Source organism: Coffea arabica, chromosome 2e (genome assembly GCF_036785885.1).
Source record: "Coffea arabica cultivar ET-39 chromosome 2e, Coffea Arabica ET-39 HiFi, whole genome shotgun sequence".
NCBI classification, from domain to species: domain Eukaryota; kingdom Viridiplantae; phylum Streptophyta; class Magnoliopsida; order Gentianales; family Rubiaceae; genus Coffea; species Coffea arabica.
In genome coordinates this window covers 74,855,335-74,876,537 of record NC_092313.1, presented here as the reverse complement: position 1 = coordinate 74,876,537, position 21,203 = coordinate 74,855,335, and the positions used below count along the sequence as shown (strand labels likewise).

Below are 21,203 nucleotides of genomic sequence, written 5' to 3'. Positions count from 1 at the left end.
ATAAGCAGGAAGCTTTGCTGAAATGCATAAAACAGGAAATCTGAGAATGGCTTTGGTTTTCATGTGGATAATACCATTGGAAGGTAATTAATTTGTCATTACGGAGTTTACAATACATAACTTTCCCCCAATGCAAGTGCAGTTGCAAGCCATGAAAACATTGTATATATGTCTGTATAAACCCCTTTGCTCGTCTATCTGCATAAATTTCTTATCTCCAAATATCAGAAGCTAATAGTAGTAGTAGTGTTTCTGCGGTAGGCGCCTGGTGAGTGCATGCATGGGAAGTTCATTCCATGATCATCTATAGAAGCAAGTCATCTTTCCCCTCTTTTTATGTTTTCTTATGCCTCCCGCACACTCATTGCCAAGCGCGTGGTGAGGCCAACTCATCGTTTTCAGACCACAAACGAAGGCACATTGGACCGCGCATGACGGGACCATTTAATGTTGGTCTACCATAACAGTTAACATAACAACTAGATCATAACATAACATGTTAGAACAATATAAAACAAGCTACTTCTTATGATCTTAAACCATGTTATGATCACCACTAGATCACAACAGTTAGAAATAGCAAGAAAGAAGGGGGGAATCCAAGTCTAGTGGTGAAGAACAATACAACAACAAGCTACTTCTACATATAAAAAGAATTTGCATCAGTCAGCCTCCTCAAAGTATGTGATATTATGATATGTAAAAATAAGCTGGAGCCACTTCAGCCAATATGGAGCATTGTCAAAGAACAACAAACAGAAATAGACACTAAGCAAAAAATCAGATCACCCATGAGAAAGCCATCTCATAACACTACACTTAAAGGGCTATAATAACCTTGAAGAAAACACAAATTAGATTCACTCAGCCAAGCCTGCTGGTCAAGCCTAACTATCGGGCAATCAGCACAGACAAATTTAATGTCATCAACAGCACATATTGCTAACTTTTAACTTGCTGGAGAGTAAGTCTAATATAATCTGGACAGAAAGATTATTTTTCCATGTATTGTGCTCAAAATTCGTATAATTTCTGGATATGAACCATTGTGTCTTCATGATAAAAAGTTGACCAGCCCGTAACATAGCACTGAAAGCAAGATTTGTTATCACCTTTGCACGTTGTAACTCCACAAAACTTCTACCTTCCATAATCAGTGACATGTGAGAACGTATATGACATCTTGTAACATCTTCCTGCAAAACCTGCACATTCCAACAACAAACAAAGGGACATAATGCATTCTCTTCCTGACAATAAAACTCCTAGTAAAGCATTAGAGCATTCAAAAGTTTGATCAATTTCTATGTAACAGTATAAAAGACCTATAATTCGAGAATCCATTTGCACATGGAATAGTGTATTTTCGTAACATGAAATATCCCAGTGGATTACAGAGAGAAATAGAAAATAAATGAAAAGCTATTCTGGAAACATGAGTGGAAACTTTTCCAAACAACAAGACATGCGAAATCCTTCCCCAATTGAATAGATGCCAATTTGTATTTGTTAAATTTTAAGGCAAATGATTTGTTGCCAGAAAATATAAAAATTGGCAAAATCAACATGAGACTCTGGCTGAAAACTAGATCTGCAAGGTTAATGAACCTACTTCCCTACTTTATCACCACCCTCACATCCTCGCTGGTGGAGAAAGACATGGACCAAATGCATTCATTCATGGTAACATCCAAAGTCCTTATGGGAGTTTAATCTGGAGTCCCTGCTATGATGCCTCACTTCCAAGTCCTTTAACCAATCAAAGAACTACTTTGTCAAGCATGCGTCCCTGTATACAAGGGCTAAATGGACTTTCAAAATTGTAAAGGACATGTGATGCAACGTACGGCCGTTGATGGGTTTTGGTGGGTCCAGTTAAAATAATTTTTTATTTTTTTAAATTCTTTTATTTATAAAAAGAATTTTTCTATCGAGTACTCCGCAATATTGGTTAAGAAACGTAATATTGGTTAAGAAACGTAAATGACACCTTCTTTTTTTTTTTTAATAAATTGAAGGTTTTGAATCTAAATTCTCATACTTACAATCCCTCTCCCCTTATCACCCAACCCAACTATCCAAAAAAAAAGGACACCTAATTTACTAAGTAATATAATGTAGCTTGTATATCAATAGTATAATAAGGAGTTTCATGCATTTTTAAGTACTATGTGCACATATGATGAAAATATTTTACTTGTTAAATAACATAAGATTTCTTATTAGAACTCCACTTTTATTCAAGGCATCCCTCTTGAACAGGAGTGTAAAAAATTGGAAACGTAAACTTTTTTTCACTGTAAAGCCGTATTCAATTCACCCAAATGTTATAAAAATGTAGCGAAATTCTTAATTGTTCATTACTTTACAAAATGATACTTAAAGTAATGATGAAAGGTTAAATTGACCACAACAGTTAAATTTTCTTGGAACTTAAGTAATTTTATGAAGAACTGAAATAGAGTATAGTACAAGCATTTGTTATTACCAAAAGGTTTTAGGTGATTTACGGATAGAACTTTGGGGATCTGTATTTTTTGGAAAAAAACATTTGGATCTTAAATTTATGATTTGGGAGAGTAAATGGATAAATGGATGGATCATGGTTTACACTATCTATTTAAATGACATCCATTTAAATCCATTTATTAAATGGTTTTAATTGGATTGGATCAATTTGATTCATTATCCATTTAACTAAAACCATTTATCAACCATATATCCATTTTGCCACTTCTACAGACAAGTCTGAATTACTTGCCAAAGAAAATTTTTTGAAATATTAGTATTGATTCTCGATCGCATTTGTTAATCTGGCCTGATCGCTTTTGGGTGGGGAGGTACTGGTCCTGGCCAAGCTTTCCGCAGCTGTACCATAGCGGAGTTTGCTGCTGCCAGTCATCAAGTAGAGCCGTCAAAATGGGTTTACCCAAATCCATCCACTAAGGCTCAACAAGCTCTAATAATGTTCTACCATCCACTGTCACAACTGATAAAACATGTGGAAGTGCAAATAAGGTGAAGAAGAAAAACAAGTTTTGGATCGCTATTATTTTGCTTGTTTCACAATTATAATTTCTAATCAACTTTTTATCTTTTCAATAACATTTTTATCTAACATACATTACTATTATAATAAGTGCTCTAATAATTATTTCAAATAATCTCCTATCCAAATACACTCACGTCACCTGGATTCACTATTACAGGTTCACTTCCTAAAACATCTCTCTCGGCGAGGATTGAGTCTCTCTCTTTAATTTTGGATTGCTACTACTAGAGAAGCATGCCTCCTCCGGAGATTGGAAACAATCTACTGATACGTAGAGATAGAAGTCTTCGGCAGTGCACAACATCACCAGGTCCAAAAGCAGAGTCATTTTCCTGAGTTTACTCTTTTCTTCTGCTTTACAGCTACGTCGCCTGATTCTCGCCCACAAGATCAACCCGTGCTGCGAACTGATCTATATTAGCTTCATTCTTCTGTCTCATATTTCGAAGTATTGATACCTGTCAATTGACGACAAAGACGATAACCCGATGTCGGTAAGAATTAAACGGTACAGCTTTCTGGTATGGCGCCCTTGTATCGACCCCATAACTGACAGAAAGCATCATTTACTTGACTATGGGATCTTGAAGCTCTGGATCATGAAGCTATTGCATCAACTAACAAACACTACTTAAATCAAATGCTGAAATTGATCATCCTTGACAAAATTCATAAACATGCAGTTTCCAGAAAGAAAAAGGGAGTATGAAGTACTGAAAAACAGAGAGGATTGAAATTCAATGCTAGTTTCTGTGATCATCATCTAGTTATGAAACACTGCAGGCAAACAAATCCATCAGAGCTTTGCTGTCAAGAGATCATTTCTAATAATTTTTCCCAAAAAAAAAACTGATAAAATGGACTCCATGAAACAGATAATGTTCCCCATTACATCAAGTACCAACATAAACATATGAATGAATACCTTGGGGCGTTGCAGATTGTTTCCAAAATAACCTATACCAAATGACAAGGAAGTATATGCAGCTACCATCTCAACAGCCTTCAGTTGTGGTGAACCCCCAGGAGCCTGACACCACAGTTCAGAAGTTATCAAACGTACACAAATGATATAGGGAAAACACAGACTATATATACATATATACCAGTTTAGGAGCATCAGCTTCAACTAGAAGGATCCCAGCACTTATATCAGTCATCCTTTGACTTTTTTCTTGAATTATGCCATGCAATACTTTTGTGCATGCCGAGGCTGGACCAGCCCGAGATCTGCATTGTAGCCAAACGAATATTAACATTGGGGCAAAACTGGATATACATCATTCTTACTACCCAAAACAAGGAACCAAAACCATTGACAGCACATTCCATATTATCCAAAAGCATGGATTAGAATTAGCAGACACCAAGGAAATATGCAACATACCCCCGACCATAAGAATTTGATGTACTTGGATTTTTCCATAAGGGAGCCTTGGATAAGTCATTAGCTTGAAGTTGGGTAGATAACTTACATTCTGGAATGAATAGACTGTCTAACTGATCATCGTCAGAGGCTAAAAGCAGTTTATTACTTGGTAAAAATGCAGCACAAACAAAACTAGATGTGTTTATAATACGAAGGATCCATTAAGTTCACCACTAAATTCCTGTAGGTTGCTTTTTAGACAATATCCACCCAATTAAAATTTTAGAAACTTATAAGAAGATAAAGCAATTATTCCCAATTTCTACTCCATAAAATGCTTTGCAGTGATCTGCATCTTAAACCATCTACATACAGCTCATGCAATTTCTTTTTCCCTTTGTTGTAAAAACGAATACTCAGTTCTATTCTTTTAAGGTCAATTTTCATTTTCATTTTGTTAAAAGTTAATGTCCTAACTTTAGATTTAAAGGTAAGGAACAAGAGCAATATCACAAGTATTAACTGAAATCCTAAGGGGAGAAGTGAAACCAAGCTAAGAGAAGGACTGAGTGAAACTAAAAGTTGAGCTAATAAATAAAACTTGACAGCTCAACATTTACCAATAATTCCCTAATACATTGATACCTCGTATAAAAATAAAAAATAAATATAAAACAATTTATCCCATCTTCCTCAAGGTTTGAATTGTAATGTTCAATAAAGTAAGTTGCAACACGTACAAAGATGAAGATATGCAGCATTCTCTGGCAGCAAATCCTTTCATTAGATGCTCTCCAGCACCACTAACACAGCAACCAACTATAAAAGGTGCTCCAAAAGGTCCTTTTGAGGATGCCCAGCAACCAGAACCATACATCGCTGCCAATCCAATCCGTCCACTAACCTGTCATACATTTTCTGGGTTAACATTTTAGATGATAAAATCTGATGTGAAACCTAAAATAAAAACTTTGTCATCTAAAAGATATGGCAAATCTAAAGCCACTAGGAAGAACATCGAGATAAGCAATTACGTCAAATTATTGGCGACATGAAGCTCATATCTATTAATTGTTACGTACTTTTCATTTTATTTAGACCTGAAACCTGGGTTTAGAAAGAGAGATATCCATGAAAAGTGTGAAATCCTCAAGAGACTAAACATATTACGAGTGTTAATGAAAGCACTGCCTCCCCATTTCCTGCTCATGCTTATACGGCATCAGATGCCGACACCCAGAACACATTTATCCAAGGAAGTCTTCCACAGAGGACAATAATCTAATAAACTTAACTGGACTTTGTGACTGATCTTCAGAATAATATGAGCTCAAAGCTCCCAGAGGCACAGATGATTGAAATTGAATGGGAATGCTAATGGTAACTAAAGTTTTGGGGATAAAAAGATTGTGGCTACAATGAAAGTTGCATGTGTCTAAGTGTCACCTTCAGAGCAATGCCACCACTTGAGGATCCAGATGCTATGTGTCCTTCAGAATCAACACATATAACTCCAACAGTATCCATAACACTACCCTCTTCTAGTGCATTATGTTTAGAAGATTGAGCATCAACTTCCTCTCCGTTCAAATGATCACAGGATTGAGGCTCTAGTTATGGAACAAGAACTCAAATTCAATCACCAAATAACAAGCTTAGAAAGCCACAGCATTTGACAACAAATATTTTAGCTTTAAGATTCTATCTTTTTCCCAGGGCTGCAGAGGCAGGAGGGGAGCGATTAGCCAATAGCGATCACAACCCCAAAAGCAGGGGAAACGGGTTTCTTGGCTAGTCACCTGAAAGTTGGCTAAATATGGAGGCACAAATTGCATCAACCTGCCAATGCTTAAAGAAATATATAAAATATTTGTTTTGCACAAAGATTGGACACATTTTTTCGAGAGAGAGAACTACTAAAAACCAAAGCAAAATTTCAGATACTGGTAAGAGAATCTTCATAGCATGTAACTCAGATTGTCCATTAAACGGAAATTTTTAAAAGACAACAATTTGAATAAGGATAAAGATAAGTTATGCACCATGTTCCTCAGATAACGAAGGATCAGATGAAGCTCCCCAAAAGGTAACTAGAATCCATCCGTCACCAAGTAATCCTATGAAACTTGTAGCCAAGTCCAGGTATATTCATAGACAACTACACAAGTGTACCTGATATGACAGCAGTCTCCTTGGAGATACCAGTGAGTTTTCTAGAAGCATCTTCAGTGGCGTTGGCTTCATCAAGCATCCTTCTGAACTCTTCCCATTGCAATTTTGCTCTTTCTGTTATCAGCCACTGTATACATAATATAGAAAAACTATAGCAGCCTTATCCAAGTATGAAATACAAAAACTTGTACTACAGGAACTAAACCATTATCCAGTCACAAAACGAGAAATCACCTCTTCAGCCTCTGTTACTGTTGGCAAGACAATACCCTTTGACTTTGCCCATGTTCGTGCTCCTTCACCAACCAAAAACCTAAGCATTACAAACTGTGGCTCCTTCAGGAAGCAAATTAAAGTTAAATAGTGTACAATGCCCAGATGACATGAGATTCACTGACTGCTGCAAAGGCAAGGCTAATTTCCGATTGATAAATGTATTAGCTCTATTCATATTGCAACTTCCCAGTGTGGCAAAAGTGACAATAATTTAATCATTAAGTATACTGGATATTTTGAAGGATAGTGTCAAAATGGAATAGAGAGTCCTTCAAGGTTTCATAAAATAGATGGCCTCTACTGATTATGGATAAAAGACATGCAAGGAAGTACATGTACTAGACTGAATTGCTACAAAAGAAAAGCTATTCTGTGGCTAAGTAGGTTCAGAGGTACAATTTAGCCATACATGGGGTTTATTCGACCAAGCAATGATGAACCTGAAGTCTGTTCCTTAGCCAACAGTGCAGCAATTTGAATAGCATTTCTAACACCTGACAACCAGTCATCATCATCAGAAGAACATCTATTTAGGCACCATAGAAGCCACAACTTGCACGTGAGTCAGGAAAGTGAATATTCAAGGAAGGAAGCACTTGAACTCATCATGCAGTGCAGTTAAGTATCATACAAGGACACATAGACCATATGGTTAATTGGAACTTATGGAATACCTGGCACTGCTCCAACAGCACCAAATGCTCCAGAATCACCATCCATGATACTGGCATCAGATTCTACATGTCCATCCACAGTCAAATTTGAGCCTCTCCCGGCATTGGTGCAAGGATCATCCTGTTTGCAATAATGTCAATCCAATGTTGTCCAACCATAAATTCATCAACTAGATTGATTCACTTATTTCACACTATTCTACTTGGTCATGATCAAGAACGAACACTAAACAAAATAATTCCAAATCAAAAGAACATCTCGCCAATCAAATCTTGTGAGATCCTACTGACTATCAGAAATCAAGTACCCAGCTCAGGTATTTCTCTAAACAACTTGACTCCACTGCAATATGCTTTTAGTCCAACTAAACCAGGAATCAAAAACACCGGTCACTTTGGTAGTTCACTAGTTTGTAATACCCTACAGTTAGTGGTCCCTTGAAGAAATGAAATAGCGTCTAATAGTTATCAGACGACTATTCCTGAAGCAAACGAAGAATTAAGTTATATTGACTGATGATAAAACTAAATCGCCAACAGAATCATGCATTTTAGTTTTATCGCCAACAGAATCATGCATTTTATTACTAACTCAGAAAGAAATCCCAACTTCTGAAATTTGCACCAAACACAACAGATATGAAGAGTCAAGGATAAGGTTATATGAATTCATCCCAAGACTCTGGCAAGCCAGACGATGCATTTTACAACTTAACTTCAAAAAAATCCCAACTTTTGAAAATTGAAGCTGACAAACTCAACTTTTCCAAAACATCCGAAATTATGAAACTTAAATATTAAATTAACCCTCCAAGAAGGCTAAGAAAAGAAAAATGCGAACCTCCAAAACTTGAATTGCAGCAACAACAGCATCAATACATCGGCCAGTACCCTAAAAGAAATCACATTTCGAGAATAATATTTATAAGCGAACATATTTACATGCAACACTACGTGGAATTAATTAAGCACATTGGCACGTATACTGAAACTAAATTAGAGATTAAAATTGACTCCAAACTTTCTTAATTTATTCTCAACCAACGCTTTAAAGTCTGAAGTGAAATGCCAAAAAAAAAATGGAGAGATAAAAGAGACCTTGCGGAGAAGAGAAGAGGCTGCGAGGCAGGCGCGCTTCATGGCGGAACGAAGCGCTTTCTCGTTCGACGGCGAGTGGTATCCGGCACCAACGTGAACGGCGACGAAGAATCTATGGCTCTGATCAGCCGCGTCGCCGGCCATTGCTCTCATTCCACACTCCTACTACTCGAAATTATAAAACTTCTTGCCAAATTTTGTGAAATTTTTATAGTTGTAGATTAAGTTTGAGGAAATTTGTAAATAAGTATAAGTTTAAGTTGGCTAGTGACACGCAAATTAGTCACATGTGCGCACAGCGTTTGTTCGTGCCCGTTTTTGGGACTGCGGTGATTTTTATTATATATATATATATATATATAAAAGGGCACTTTAAGTAGTAGAATTTGTTGATCAAAGTATTAAGTGCTTAATCATATTATTTTGGATACGTACTTGTACAAGTAATTTTTTATTTGATAATTTGTAATTTTGAAAATTTGAAACATATTTAGTTCTTCATCTAGTTCAAAATTTATAACAAATGGTTAAAGTTATATATTTTTTTTTGGACCATAAAAATCATTCTGAAAGTACTAAATTTTGAGATTGTGTTAAAAGTGTTTTAATTGTCGGAAACTCTACTCTTAAATTTAAAGAATGATACTCACTAACTATAGGCTTGTCAATCGGGCCATATGAACGAGATTTTATAAACTCAAGTTTAGTTCATTTAATTTGTAACATATTCAAGTTTCGGGTCATGAGTTTCAGGTTAATAAATGTGAAATATTCACGTTTTGAGTCTTATTCGAATTTAGCCCAAGTTCATTTATTACTTCTTAATTTTTTAATATCATTACTATAACTATTAAGTTGTAAAACTAATTTAACATTCACATAATTACAATATTAAAACTAAACATGAATAAGTAATAGTCCTTAAAAAGTACATAAATCAAGAATTTTTTAACAATATTTATATATAATTCGTTCAAAGTATATGAAAAATAGTAATAAAATATACGGTTATAAATCAATACATCTTCAAAGATTGGAATTTCTTCATAGTTTTGTGACTTGAATTCAAACATGCTTGATGATTTGTATTTCTAGAAAAAAAAATCAATTAATATTATACCAATATAAAAATTTACTCAACCAATAAGAAAAGTTAGCTTTAGTTATACATAAGCAACATTGGCTCCCAAGAAATCTAATAGAAGAGTTTTCATATGTATTTTTTATATTTAGTAATTTGTATATATTTAGTATTTAGTAATATAATATCAAAATATAAATATTAAATATATAAGTAATTAATGGGTCGGGCTTATATCGGATTTGAATCTAATGAGACCCAAGGTCGGTTCATATTTAATTTGGATCTGATTTTTAGGTCCAACCTTAAACAAGCTCATTGAAAGATCAGGCTCATCAAGCTTTTTTTGGGTTGAATGAGTCTGAGTTTGGGTTGATCCAACCCCATTGACAGTCCTACTTTTAAGAGTAATTTTATGTTCTAAATGTGATTGTTTAGCAAAAGTAATCCAACCCGAAACCGTTTGGCTTTTAGTCAAATACTGTAAGATTGCTTATTTGACTTTCAAACTTTCCCCCTTTTTTTGTTTTCCTTTTGTAATGTTTGAAGTCTTCCTTGAACACAAATATATATATATATATATATGTAAACATGATTTACTAAAGTGAACATTTGTTTCATTACACTAACTTTTGCATATTAGCACTTTCAATTTTGCATATGACATTTGAAAGTATGCTTAAGGTTGTTAATGTGTACATTTTTATTCATATTGTTATGAAAGTAATTTAATTATGCAATAGTAAATTTATTAATTATTCTATTTTTATTTGGTGAACCGTAAACCATATCAATTCTCAGATTTCTCAAAACTCATTGCGCATTTCTTTTTTAATTTTTTAACAGATTAACACATTGCTTTTTGCACCGGCCACTCTAGTTTATTACTAATGCTTGACCCGACTTAACTTCTTTCTTCCTTTGATCATTTTCTCTGTGCTCTAATCTTGTATAGTTGTCCTTAGTAAACCCACCATGGTTCTTGAACCTTTTTTTTTTTTTTTTTTAAATCAAAGATAACAAACTTTTTTTTTTTAAAACTAATCATTGTTTCTGTTACTGTAAAGCACTACTATTCTCAACAGAAACCTTAGGGAGTTCTTTTTTAATAAATGAATTAGGTATATGTTATATTAACATTTTTCCCATTACGAATATATTCACTTGTTATTCTACGGAGGAAAAATCATATCACTGGACAATTTAACGTCTTTACAATAATAAAGCCTGTGTAGATAGTTAATTTGGTGTTAACTTTGTGTATTTTCAAATTTATACTTATCTCTATTTTTAATTAACCCTTATTGTTATAATTCATTAACTCTCATCTATATTATCAACTCACACACAAATCTTACTCAACTAAAAGTACCCCCTCCAATTCTCACATTCTCCCTTATCAATGGTTTTTTTTTTTTTTTTTTCACTTGCACTATTTATGTGATTCTTTCAATTAAATTTTTTTTTGATAAGTTGCACATGCATCGAGTGTGGCTCAATCGCTAGTTCAAATAATTTTAGAATGCTCCTCCAAGGTTTTTGACAATTGCAACCGCCTCTTCTAAGGTTTGAAAATTTACACTTACATCTCTTGATATTTTAAAAAAACTATAATGGCTTTCACAAAATTTACAAATTTTAAGTGAAAACGAGTTTAAAAGAGAAAAATGAAAATTCCTTTTTGGTAATACTTCTTTATTCTAAAATTCTAATAGCATCTAATATAATACAATATACTTGATTCCCAAATTTTTTTACTAGTTTTATTAATCAATTTACAAAAAGTCGATCAACCAACTAGGAAGGCATTTGTTAAAATAAATATCTTCAAATATTACTTAACCAAAAAAATATGTCTATAGTACAAAAAAAAGAATGCTTTCAAAACATGACTTAAATTTTCTTGCAAAAAAAAAAAAATAACTTGAAAATTTCACCTAACGAATAATGGTGGTAGTTGACTTTTTAGCATTCAATTCATTTTACATATTAGAGAGGGGTAATATTCATTAGATTTTTTTCCTTTTTTCATTTTGTTTATATCATCAATTGTTACCAAGATATTAGGGGAAGTTTCTATTATTTTTCAAATCTTAGGGGAGGTGACTGCAATTATTAGAAACCACAAGGGAGGTTTCTAAAATTATACCTTTAACATTTATTCTCTGCTTGCTTTCAAAAATTGACTAAATTGACTTGGTTGAGTGAAACATTTGACTATTTCTTTCCAAGCCACGCGGTCGAGAAAAGGCAAAGGGAAAGGACGAAGGAAGGTGGCATGGTGGTTAAACTTTAAAGGAAGAGGGAAGGTGGGATGGTGGTTAAACTTTAAACTTTAAAGAGGCTAAGTTATGGGGTTTGCTTGTTTGCAGTTGCTATATATATTCACGAAGCATCTCTGTAGATTACAGCACAAGAATCCTAAAGTTCTGTAATTCGTATATACATACACACTCTCTCTCTCTTAGTATTGGTTGCAGTCGCACGCCAAAGCACGAAATGCAGGTACGATTTATGAAGCCAACACTAGCTAGAAACCATTTTATATTTTGCACTGGTGCTGTCTCATTTCTTCCCAGTAATACTTACATGATTGTACTTCTTAAATGCAGCAAAGAATTGTTATAAGGTTCTTAGACTGCACAAAGAAGAAGCAATTAACCAAAGCTATGCAAATTGCAGTTTCTGTAGCAGGTTTTTTTTTCCTTTTCCTTTTCACAAAAAAAAAAAAACTTGTCCCCTCAGAATTTAGACATACATAGAAAAGTAATGTTTGTACTGATAATTTCTACTTTCTTGGTTCAGGTATTGAAAGAGTGGCTCTACAAGGAGAAAACAAGGACCAGATAGTGGTAGTTGGTGAGGGAATTGATGCAGTTAATTTGACCTCCTTGCTCAGGAAAAAGCTGGGATCTGTTGAACTTGTTAGTGTGATCCCAATTGGTGAGCTTGAGAACCGGGAGGAGGAAGAAGAAGAATATACTTATGGAACTACATCCATCCAGCCAACAGTATATCCAACTTACCCAGTCTGGACATACCCAACTTACTAGCATGTTGGATATTTCCTCTTAGCTTCTCTAGGTAACTGTCACCAATCAGCTCCCAGAATTGTGCAGTATCATGAGTTCTGTGAACAATGTACTGCACGTTGTTTGCCATGATTCCAGTTTGGGAGTCTAGGAAAGAAAAGAAGAGAAGAGAAATCTTAAGTTAGAAAAGAAAAGAAACGAATCGAAAAGATAATATATTCCATGTTATTTGGGAGTTTTGGAGGAGAATGGGAATGAAGCAATTTTCCTTTGTTTGGAAGTGGAGAAAAGATTGTGTTTTACATAAAGACCATTAGATCTTAAACTTACACGAGTGTTCTATTAGATTGTAATCTTTTTAAGGTAAAAGTGGTGGTACATGCAATAATTCATTTACCCCACACCACTTTCTCACGTTTTCGTCCGATTTTGAGCGGATAGCTTTTTTGACTTGGAAGGGATCTGATATCCTTCCTTTTCTTTTCAATTCTTTCATATCCAAAGTTCCAAACGTGAGAAAAAGGTCTAATGGTCTTTATACAAAATGGAGGAAGTTAATCCTCCAGACCAGGAATTTTTCCATGGCTTTCAGCCTATATTTTTTCTTGATACAGGGAGAAGTAATGAACAGATAAAGTGTCGAAGAGGATGGATTATCAGCAAATCAGCATGCCTGGTTTTGCTTGCATATATATATCAGCCTGGTGGAAATTCATATGAATACATTAGATATCGCAGATCATACACTCCAAAGATTTTGCATTCGCAATCTGTACCAGACTCTGCTAGAAAAAGGCCTTGGTCTTTCTGCCTCTTATTCTTCATTACATAGAACAGAATAAATACACTGTTTAGCAAAGGTTATTGTTTGAAAGGAATTTTTACTAAATCCACAGATTACAAGGCAAAATTTTACAACTTGAACATACATAAGAATGATAATACAGCGTAGATGGAAAGTTTCAGAACTTAAGACCACTTTATAAATGACTAGAAACAATTGAAAAGCCAAGAGTATGCAACATGGTCAAGAATCTGCATCCTCCTTGCCCAGGAAAAGACTTGAACACAGCTTTACTGTATCATCCGGGCTAGTAACTGAAAAGAAAGCTTAATAAATTAGTTTGAAAAGAAACTCGAAGGCAACATGACAACAGGAGAAGTATAATAATAGTTAACATGATTTGAAAGTTAAAAGAACGCCATTGCAAGCAACATTTGAGTACTCAAGAAATAAATTAAACAAGCATGGTAGACCTGTGTGTCCCACGGTTCTCTCAGATTCATAGATCTCGGAATCATTTCCGCCCTGTCAAAGGGAAAAAGGAAAAAGGACAAATAAGAAAAAACCTCTTAATTTTGTCATACCAGAATTTTGTAGGTTTTTCATTTTCATTTTTCTGGGAGATGGATGCAGGCAGGAGAAGGGATGTCAAACAAGTGCTATGCATTAAAATTAGGAGAAGCTATGTATTCTACGGTAAAATTGCACTGTTAATTATGAATCCAAAGAAGTCACCTTGTATGTCTTGTCACCAAAGAAGTGAATCTCCGGAAACTCATCAACGTATCTCAAACAATATGTCTTGTCCCATCCTTGAGGGAAAACCTGTCATGCATTTTTTCCATAAAAAACATTTAACAATTTGTTTTTCTATTTTCCAAGTAAACACGCTAGGGAGGGGGGCTTGGGTTTGGGAATGGCATTCTGGATAAATTTGGGAGCAACAACCACTCACATCAAAACTAATTTGTCCTCCAATTGAAAAGGTAAGGTTAAGATGTGCAAATTTCTCCCTTAGCACTGAGACCATCTTTGGACGTATATTGTGAACCTAGATGTCATTCAAATCGAAATCAACATTCGCCAAATGTTCTGCAATGATAGAATAAAATCTAAAATTCATGCTCTGTAGTAGAGGAAAAGCAGACCAATACCTTGTCATATTTTTCAAACTCATCTCTTTCTTCCTGACTACAATTCCTCCCAATTGGGGACACATTAAGCATACCACTTCGAAACTCAATGAATGTACCCCTGTAAGGAAGAGAAAGTGGAAGGTTAAGACAAACATAAATGAAGAATCTGATGGATAAGGGCAAAAAAAAATTAAAAAAAAGGCAGCAATGAAGAGAAAGACAGCACACAGTCATTGCTTTGCTAACCTTTTTATTGGGATGTCCAAATCAGCAATATAATGGAGTGTGAAGTTAATAAACTCCTGCAGCATCGCATTCAGAGTATTACCAATATAAACTATCAAACTAGTAACAACAAAATTTTCTATAATCCTAGAGAAAAAGCAACCTTGTGACTAGCAATCAATTTCAAGTAAAGAGCTTCTGGGATCAGAAAATACATGACAAAGTCCTAACCTTGTCTGCAAAGTAGTTCTAATAATATGGAACAAGTTGTGCACAGTCAATCAGATGTTTCCAACAATCATCTAGATGCCAAAGCATTATCCGACATTCATTGATGTGTTATTTTACTTTTCATTAGTTTTTCAAATCATAATTGTCATTACAGAGAATCGAACTACCTTCAGCTTTTCTTCACCAAGAAATGACTTCAAACTCTGCACGGAGAGGGCAAAACTTAGTGCTCGAAGATACTCGTGAATAATCAAGATATAGAGGAAACTGTTATGGCAGCTAGTCTACAAGTAGTCCTGATAATTCTTCAAACAGAAAGAAAAACAAAATAACTTCTCCTCATTTTCTTGCTTCAAGATCTAGACTTATACATAGAGTGCCCTCACATTGAGCTACCAGATAATGCATTTCATCTTATCATGGTTTAAACACCAATCAAAATTATGGCTACTGCTTGAGGGAGAGTCTCATGAAATATGTTTTGAGTTCAAAATCTGTGCAGCTTTTGTTTTTTCATTACCAGGTAAGAATTAATTCTCTATCACACAAGGAGTCCTAATAGGGGAATTTTCAAGCACTAAGGCAGCAAATATAAGAATTTCGACCAAACTTTATGATTTTGATCCCATGCATGGATGCATACCCAATAAGATGGTACCACTTTACAATTGAAACAATCCACTGAAATAAACGATTGCATACATTGCAGTTGATAATGCAGGAGATCATATTCCAACCACTGAGCCTTAGAAAAAGAAACAAAAACTCTTCCACCAAAACAGGTACAGTCCATTTACCATATCATGGAGTATAGCCCATGAGATATCTGTTCTCTAATCCTCCAATGAATTTTCTAATTGTAGTTTCTTTTATCATTTTCCAGATGATGAAATACAAAATCAAATAACCAAACAGGACCAAACTTAAACCTTCTGCTAGTTCAACTTCTCCATTTGACATTGTAGAATGGTATGGTCCTTATCTTAACAATACCTGTGTTCCAATCAGCTTTCCTCCCTTATAAGCCACCAGGCCATTCTCGGAAAAAACATAATCGTAATCAGTTATAACTGCATAGACAACATCGAGTCAAATAGCTTGAGATTGTGAAATAAGCAGTTAGCTTCAAAAATAGGTCAAGTGTTTCTACAAAATTTGCAAGGTGTATCCTTATCAAAGACACCACACATGAAATACAATTGAGAGAGTGTGTGCGAGTAGAGAGTGGAGAGAAGAAAAAGCTGCTTAAAGCAATTTCAAAATATGATATCAGAGAATAGGGTTTCAACATGTAAAGAAAAAGATCATGATCTAAAACCTCAATAACAGGAAGGATAAAACTTAACAGACAAAAAAACCTCAGTATAGTGGTATCATATCATTAAATGAACAAACAAACAAAGGGCTTGTTGGACCTAACCTGTCTTTCCAAGCTGTTCTGATATCTTAACGAGATCAGAACCCCCAACAACACCAACAGCCACAACCTGAAGGAAGACAAATTTTTTTTTGTAAAATTAAGACGATCTCATTCAATGAGCACATTGTCAAGAAATGAGAAATGAAGCCCACAAGTGAAAAAAGCCTTACAGAAACGAATGATGTACCTTCCTCAATCTCTGCATGAATTGTAACATTTCAGGAGTAGCCGCCTGAAAGTTTTTAGCAAAACAAACCATAAATATTGATGACACAAAGATCATCGAAGATGCTAAGCTGTATTGTGAAGCTTGCCACCTAAATCAAGCTCTAAACAGGCATACTACCAAAAAGGCCAAAAAGCGAAATAAAAAAAAAGAAAAAAGGTTTTGGTCCAATGGACATATTAATTGACAAACAACCAGAAGAGTTTTAATCTTTTCTAATTGCATAATTTGCATACTGTTCTTTTTCATTACATCAGTCAAACTTTGACATAATATCCTCTAAGACTGTGATGAAAATCTTAACTATCTAGGAAGTGAAATCTTCAGCTGAGCTGCATTTAGTTCTCCGTTGAAATTGAAATTTGAGTTGAAATAGGAACTCTATCTATACAAATGCAGCTCAATTTTTTGAATAGGATACAGTCCCAATATCAGTCAAACTCCAATTTTAACAAACCACCGAACACAACATGAGCCATGTAACATTGAAAAGGAATTCTTGAAAATAAAAGAACAGCATATTATACTCGAGCCTAGCCGATCTAAGCCCCTATGCTTCAAAGAATAAGAATCACAATCGACTAATGCAACAAAAGGATGGATACCACCATAATTAACTCTCCACCCATAAATTTGTACTAAAAAAATAAAATTAGCTACCTTTCGCGGGGCGGTAAGGGTGCCATCCACATCAAACAGAGCTAGCACACCAGGTTTGATCCCAGCCATTCTGGATAAAGTCACCAATTTCAAATATATATATATATATATAGAATATCAGAAAGGGTCTTGAAATCACTAAATTTTAAAACTTTAATCAAATTTAATCTCTCAAAACAAGGAAGTTTCTTGCTTTAACTGGTTCCAGCCCACCTGTGCTTCAAAAAAACTTTCAAAATCCCAGTAGTTGTATGACACTGGAAAAGTATATGCATCCCATAAAAGAACCAATACCGATCAACTACCACCACAAATACAGCCCCAAAAAAAAAAAGAAAAAAATCAAGCTTTTTGAACTTCAATCTGATAAAAACAAGAGGGAATGTGATTTTACCTCTGTAAAAAAGGTGGAGATTGGTGACGAATGAGGGCTTTTTTGTGTTGTTATTAACTTCTTTGTGACAAAAATAATGGCTCCGAGAGGGGACGTTGGATTCTTCAGCAAGGAGAGTTCGGTATATATACAGCTGAAGGTTGGGACTTGAGAGCTGAAGAACGTGGGATCTGTGCAGAAGAGGAGTAACGTTATTTAAACTCAAAGGTTGAGGAGACGGTAGTGGGAATTACCTCCAGCAGGCCCACTTCACTTTTCTCTGTCAGTTGCGGTGGGAAGCCGGATGAAGTCGTCTTCAAAGCAGCTTCCCTTATTTTGGAAGCGTTCGAAGCTTGATTTGATTTGACTTGATCTCGGCTAGACTCCTACCATTTGTCTTTCAGGTATTAAATTTTTTTCAAATGTAAAATTAATTAGTAAAAGTATATAAATATAAAGAAGATAATAACTGTTAGTACATGTGTATATATATATATATATGTTAAGTTAGGTAAAATTTAGGTATATTAACAAGTATTTAATGGCATCCGTTAACAAAATATATGAAAAATTTAATGTCAATGTATATCCTGCAGTCTTAACAAAATGTTTATGTTCATTATCTATATCTTTTAACTTTAAACATTAGTCAATTACTCTTGAAATTCGGTATATGTATTTAAAATGTCTTTGTGTGTTTGGATAGAAGTTTATTTGAAATAATTACTGTAGCACTTTTTATTATGTAATGTATATGAGATAAAAAAGTGATTGGGAAGGTAAAAAGATGTATTGGAATTTGTGTTTATGTTTTAGTTAAAATGACAAACTTAATAGTGCAATCAAATATTATCATTTACTAAATTGTTCCATTTTATTTTTATTATATACAATAATTCTTTATAATTATTAATAATTATTTATGACATATTTATGATATCATGGATCAATTACGATTAGTCTAACGATTGAACCAATGACCCGTGATCCAATCATTTTTTCGGTTCAATGAATGGTCTGAGTTTCAAAACCTTGGGTCAAACAAAAGCAACAAATGAAAGAAAAAGAATTATAGGAAAACAAAATGAAGAAAGCCAAATATGAAGGGCCAGACCCGAAAATCCAAGAAGCAATACCAAATTGTAGTACCACCAAGTCAGGAATAAACTTCCCCGAAAAACAAATTGTGGGCAGTTCCCCAAGGCAGCCATATTAAAATACCTTGACGAGATTTTACCAGCTTCATACAACGTACATCCAAAATGGTATTCCTACTAGATGCATAAGCTTGCATTTGATTCTTCTCATCATTAAGGTGTCACCTCTTTTCTTAAGAAGAACAAGCCAGAAGGGTCACCATCAGGCAATAATGCAAGCTTTACAACACCCTCAGCACCTTCTCCAGCAGTAATGACTCCTGTATTGCAGTTTGTATCTGTTTTGCAGCAGCCTGGACAAATGAAATTGATGCAGATAGTTGGGTATTTCTTGGCCAGAATCCTTGTGTAGGCATTGATTGCTGCTTTGGAAACTTTATATGCCGTGAAAGTTGCAGGCCAACATTTAGCTTCTGCAGTGCCATCCTTGAAGTCCTTGAGAAATTCAGTTACCACCTTGTCCAATCTCTCTTCTGTCAGACTTTCGTCGTCGCTTAGCACCTCTACAGCCCATTCGTTGGATAATAACTGAAAACAATATGGAGAACAATCAAGTCATGACTCTTGCTCTGAAATGGGAAGTATGTTTCAAGTGTTGAATTAGTGAAGAGAAAAGGATATGCTGAACTACAGAAGTGCTTGATTCGCACCAAACGCTAGCTTGAGTACAAGACTCAACAATTAGGTTGATCACTAATTAATTTCACCAATAATTAACTTAAGCCTGTATATATGGATACTTTCTGACTTAAACACTTGCATGGTCTTGTCTAGCTTGAATTCAGATGGACATAACAGGCAGAAAAAAATGAACTGGTACCTTGAAATGGATAACAATACGACAAAATACGACCTTATGAGGATTTAATTTTGATCAAGTCCTTCTCTTTAACTTTTTTAGTGTAGATATTAAAGCCAAACAAACGAGGTCTTTCGGGGTTGCAAAAGCTTTTCCCAGAAATGTTACCTCCAAGATAGCGGCAAGATCATTCTGTGTAGTATATATACAATTTAAAAATTGATCCTATAAGTTTGCAGCAAACAGACAAACTGCTAGTTACAGAGAAGAATTACTTGACCTTCAACTTTTAGAACATCCGCCAGAATTATCTCTTTAAGACGGAAACATCTCCTTCAACCATTAGTCCTGCAGCTCCTGCATTGTTAACCTGCATGAAGTTCCAAAATTTCTAGTTTCACTTCTATATGAACTCGAAAAATGCTTTTGAAAGGAGCTTGAAGTTTCAATTTTGAATGCTCTGCAACTATCTGCAAGTTGAAGCACCGCAGGATTTCCTTGGCTGGTCTCTTAGCTTTCCACGTTAGAGAATTAGGCTAAACAGGGAATGCAGAACAGGCCCCATTAGCGAAAACTTAAAACTGAGGTAGTCATCCAGGTTGCACCTAACAAGATTGCAAACAATTATGCATTTGGCAGATGGTTCAAGTTATAGGATATCTACTCTGGTGTGGTCGACTCATTTCAACCCTTCAAATGTAGAATAATCGATTAAGGACTCCTTGAGTAGATCTTTCTTTGTTTAAGAAGAGCCATTCGGCTATTAAAAATATACGAGGACGACTTCCTTGGGATGCAAAGAATTATAAGCATCTGAGATCTTGCTTATAAATGAATAGCTACATACCAAATCAAGAAGGAATATGAATGCATTGCCAAAAGTTTTCAATTGCAGGATTGTATTATCCCGTACTGTACGGTATTCACCTCTGTTTATTATAGTACCAGGTCATATTCGTACTTAGTCGAAGGAACCAGGAAGGCAGCATCCACTGTCCCCGCCACTACAAAAATCTATTTAAAAACAAAACTTGGTGTTTAATATTCTACTATTCTAAAAATACCATTTTGCTTATTGGATTTAAGTTAGGGCATGGATAATCATATTGTGTTTTTACTATACTTTTTTATCACAAGGGCAGTAAAGTTTCTAAAATCTACGATCACCTATCTCAAATGCGCCATACACTATAAATATTAAAGCAACAAAAATAAATATTAAGACAATAATGTATAAATGTATGATAAACTTTTAGCACCTAATCAAAATTGTATCCTGCAAACAATTTTATCCATCTAATTTCAAATAAAAACATAAGACCTTGTCTGAATTGTGAGTACATATTTTTCAATTATATTTTTATTTCACATACATCAAATCGTTAAAGTTTATGTATATAGATATGTATATATGTGTATGTATACATCTATATATATG

At 34.7% G+C, this 21,203-nt stretch overlaps 4 protein-coding genes across 6 annotated transcripts; 1 reads left to right on the top strand and 3 right to left on the bottom strand.

Moving 5' to 3' along the window:
- Nucleotides 1-3,019: 3,019 nt before the first annotated feature.
- On the bottom strand, nucleotides 3,020-8,951 carry LOC113733148 (putative threonine aspartase). 3 transcript variants are annotated; one of them, XM_027259331.2, is made up of 11 exons: nucleotides 8,642-8,949; nucleotides 8,385-8,435; nucleotides 7,544-7,664; nucleotides 7,279-7,363; nucleotides 6,828-6,906; nucleotides 6,594-6,720; nucleotides 5,868-6,031; nucleotides 5,162-5,325; nucleotides 4,159-4,282; nucleotides 3,978-4,082; nucleotides 3,020-3,510 (listed from the first exon to the last, which is right to left on the bottom strand). In XM_027259331.2, the coding sequence occupies exons 1-11, from the start codon at nucleotides 8,792-8,794 to the stop codon at nucleotides 3,415-3,417; spliced, it is 1,269 nt and encodes a 422-aa protein (XP_027115132.1). In that variant the 5' UTR covers nucleotides 8,795-8,949; the 3' UTR covers nucleotides 3,020-3,414. The 3 variants fall into 3 exon arrangements, with proteins under 3 accessions (XP_027115132.1, XP_027115133.1, XP_071937228.1); XM_027259332.2 differs by lacking the exon at nucleotides 8,385-8,435 and having other exon boundaries at nucleotides 8,642-8,951; XM_072081127.1 differs by lacking the exon at nucleotides 7,279-7,363 and having other exon boundaries at nucleotides 6,828-6,889; nucleotides 8,642-8,950.
- Nucleotides 8,952-12,109: 3,158 nt separating this feature from the next.
- Nucleotides 12,110-12,919, top strand: LOC113733147 (heavy metal-associated isoprenylated plant protein 47-like). Its single transcript, XM_027259330.2, has 3 exons — nucleotides 12,110-12,227; nucleotides 12,335-12,416; nucleotides 12,528-12,919. Exons 1-3 carry the CDS (start codon nucleotides 12,222-12,224, stop codon nucleotides 12,773-12,775), a joined length of 336 nt encoding a protein of 111 aa, XP_027115131.1. The 5' UTR covers nucleotides 12,110-12,221; the 3' UTR covers nucleotides 12,776-12,919.
- A 618-nt stretch (nucleotides 12,920-13,537) lies between these two features.
- On the bottom strand, nucleotides 13,538-18,188 carry LOC113733146 (phosphomannomutase-like). Its single transcript, XM_027259329.2, has 13 exons — nucleotides 18,064-18,188; nucleotides 17,831-18,000; nucleotides 17,437-17,506; nucleotides 16,738-16,782; nucleotides 16,551-16,617; nucleotides 16,124-16,200; nucleotides 15,298-15,333; nucleotides 14,921-14,976; nucleotides 14,693-14,792; nucleotides 14,494-14,589; nucleotides 14,274-14,363; nucleotides 14,012-14,063; nucleotides 13,538-13,852 (listed from the first exon to the last, which is right to left on the bottom strand). Exons 3-13 carry the CDS (start codon nucleotides 17,503-17,505, stop codon nucleotides 13,782-13,784), a joined length of 759 nt encoding a protein of 252 aa, XP_027115130.1. The 5' UTR covers nucleotide 17,506; nucleotides 17,831-18,000; nucleotides 18,064-18,188; the 3' UTR covers nucleotides 13,538-13,781.
- A 931-nt stretch (nucleotides 18,189-19,119) lies between these two features.
- Nucleotides 19,120-20,718, bottom strand: LOC113729491 ((+)-neomenthol dehydrogenase-like). The gene is made up of 3 exons (XM_027253784.2): nucleotides 20,711-20,718; nucleotides 20,541-20,604; nucleotides 19,120-19,494 (listed from the first exon to the last, which is right to left on the bottom strand). Exons 1-3 carry the CDS (start codon nucleotides 20,716-20,718, stop codon nucleotides 19,120-19,122), a joined length of 447 nt encoding a protein of 148 aa, XP_027109585.2.
- Between the last annotated feature and the right edge of the window lie 485 nt (nucleotides 20,719-21,203).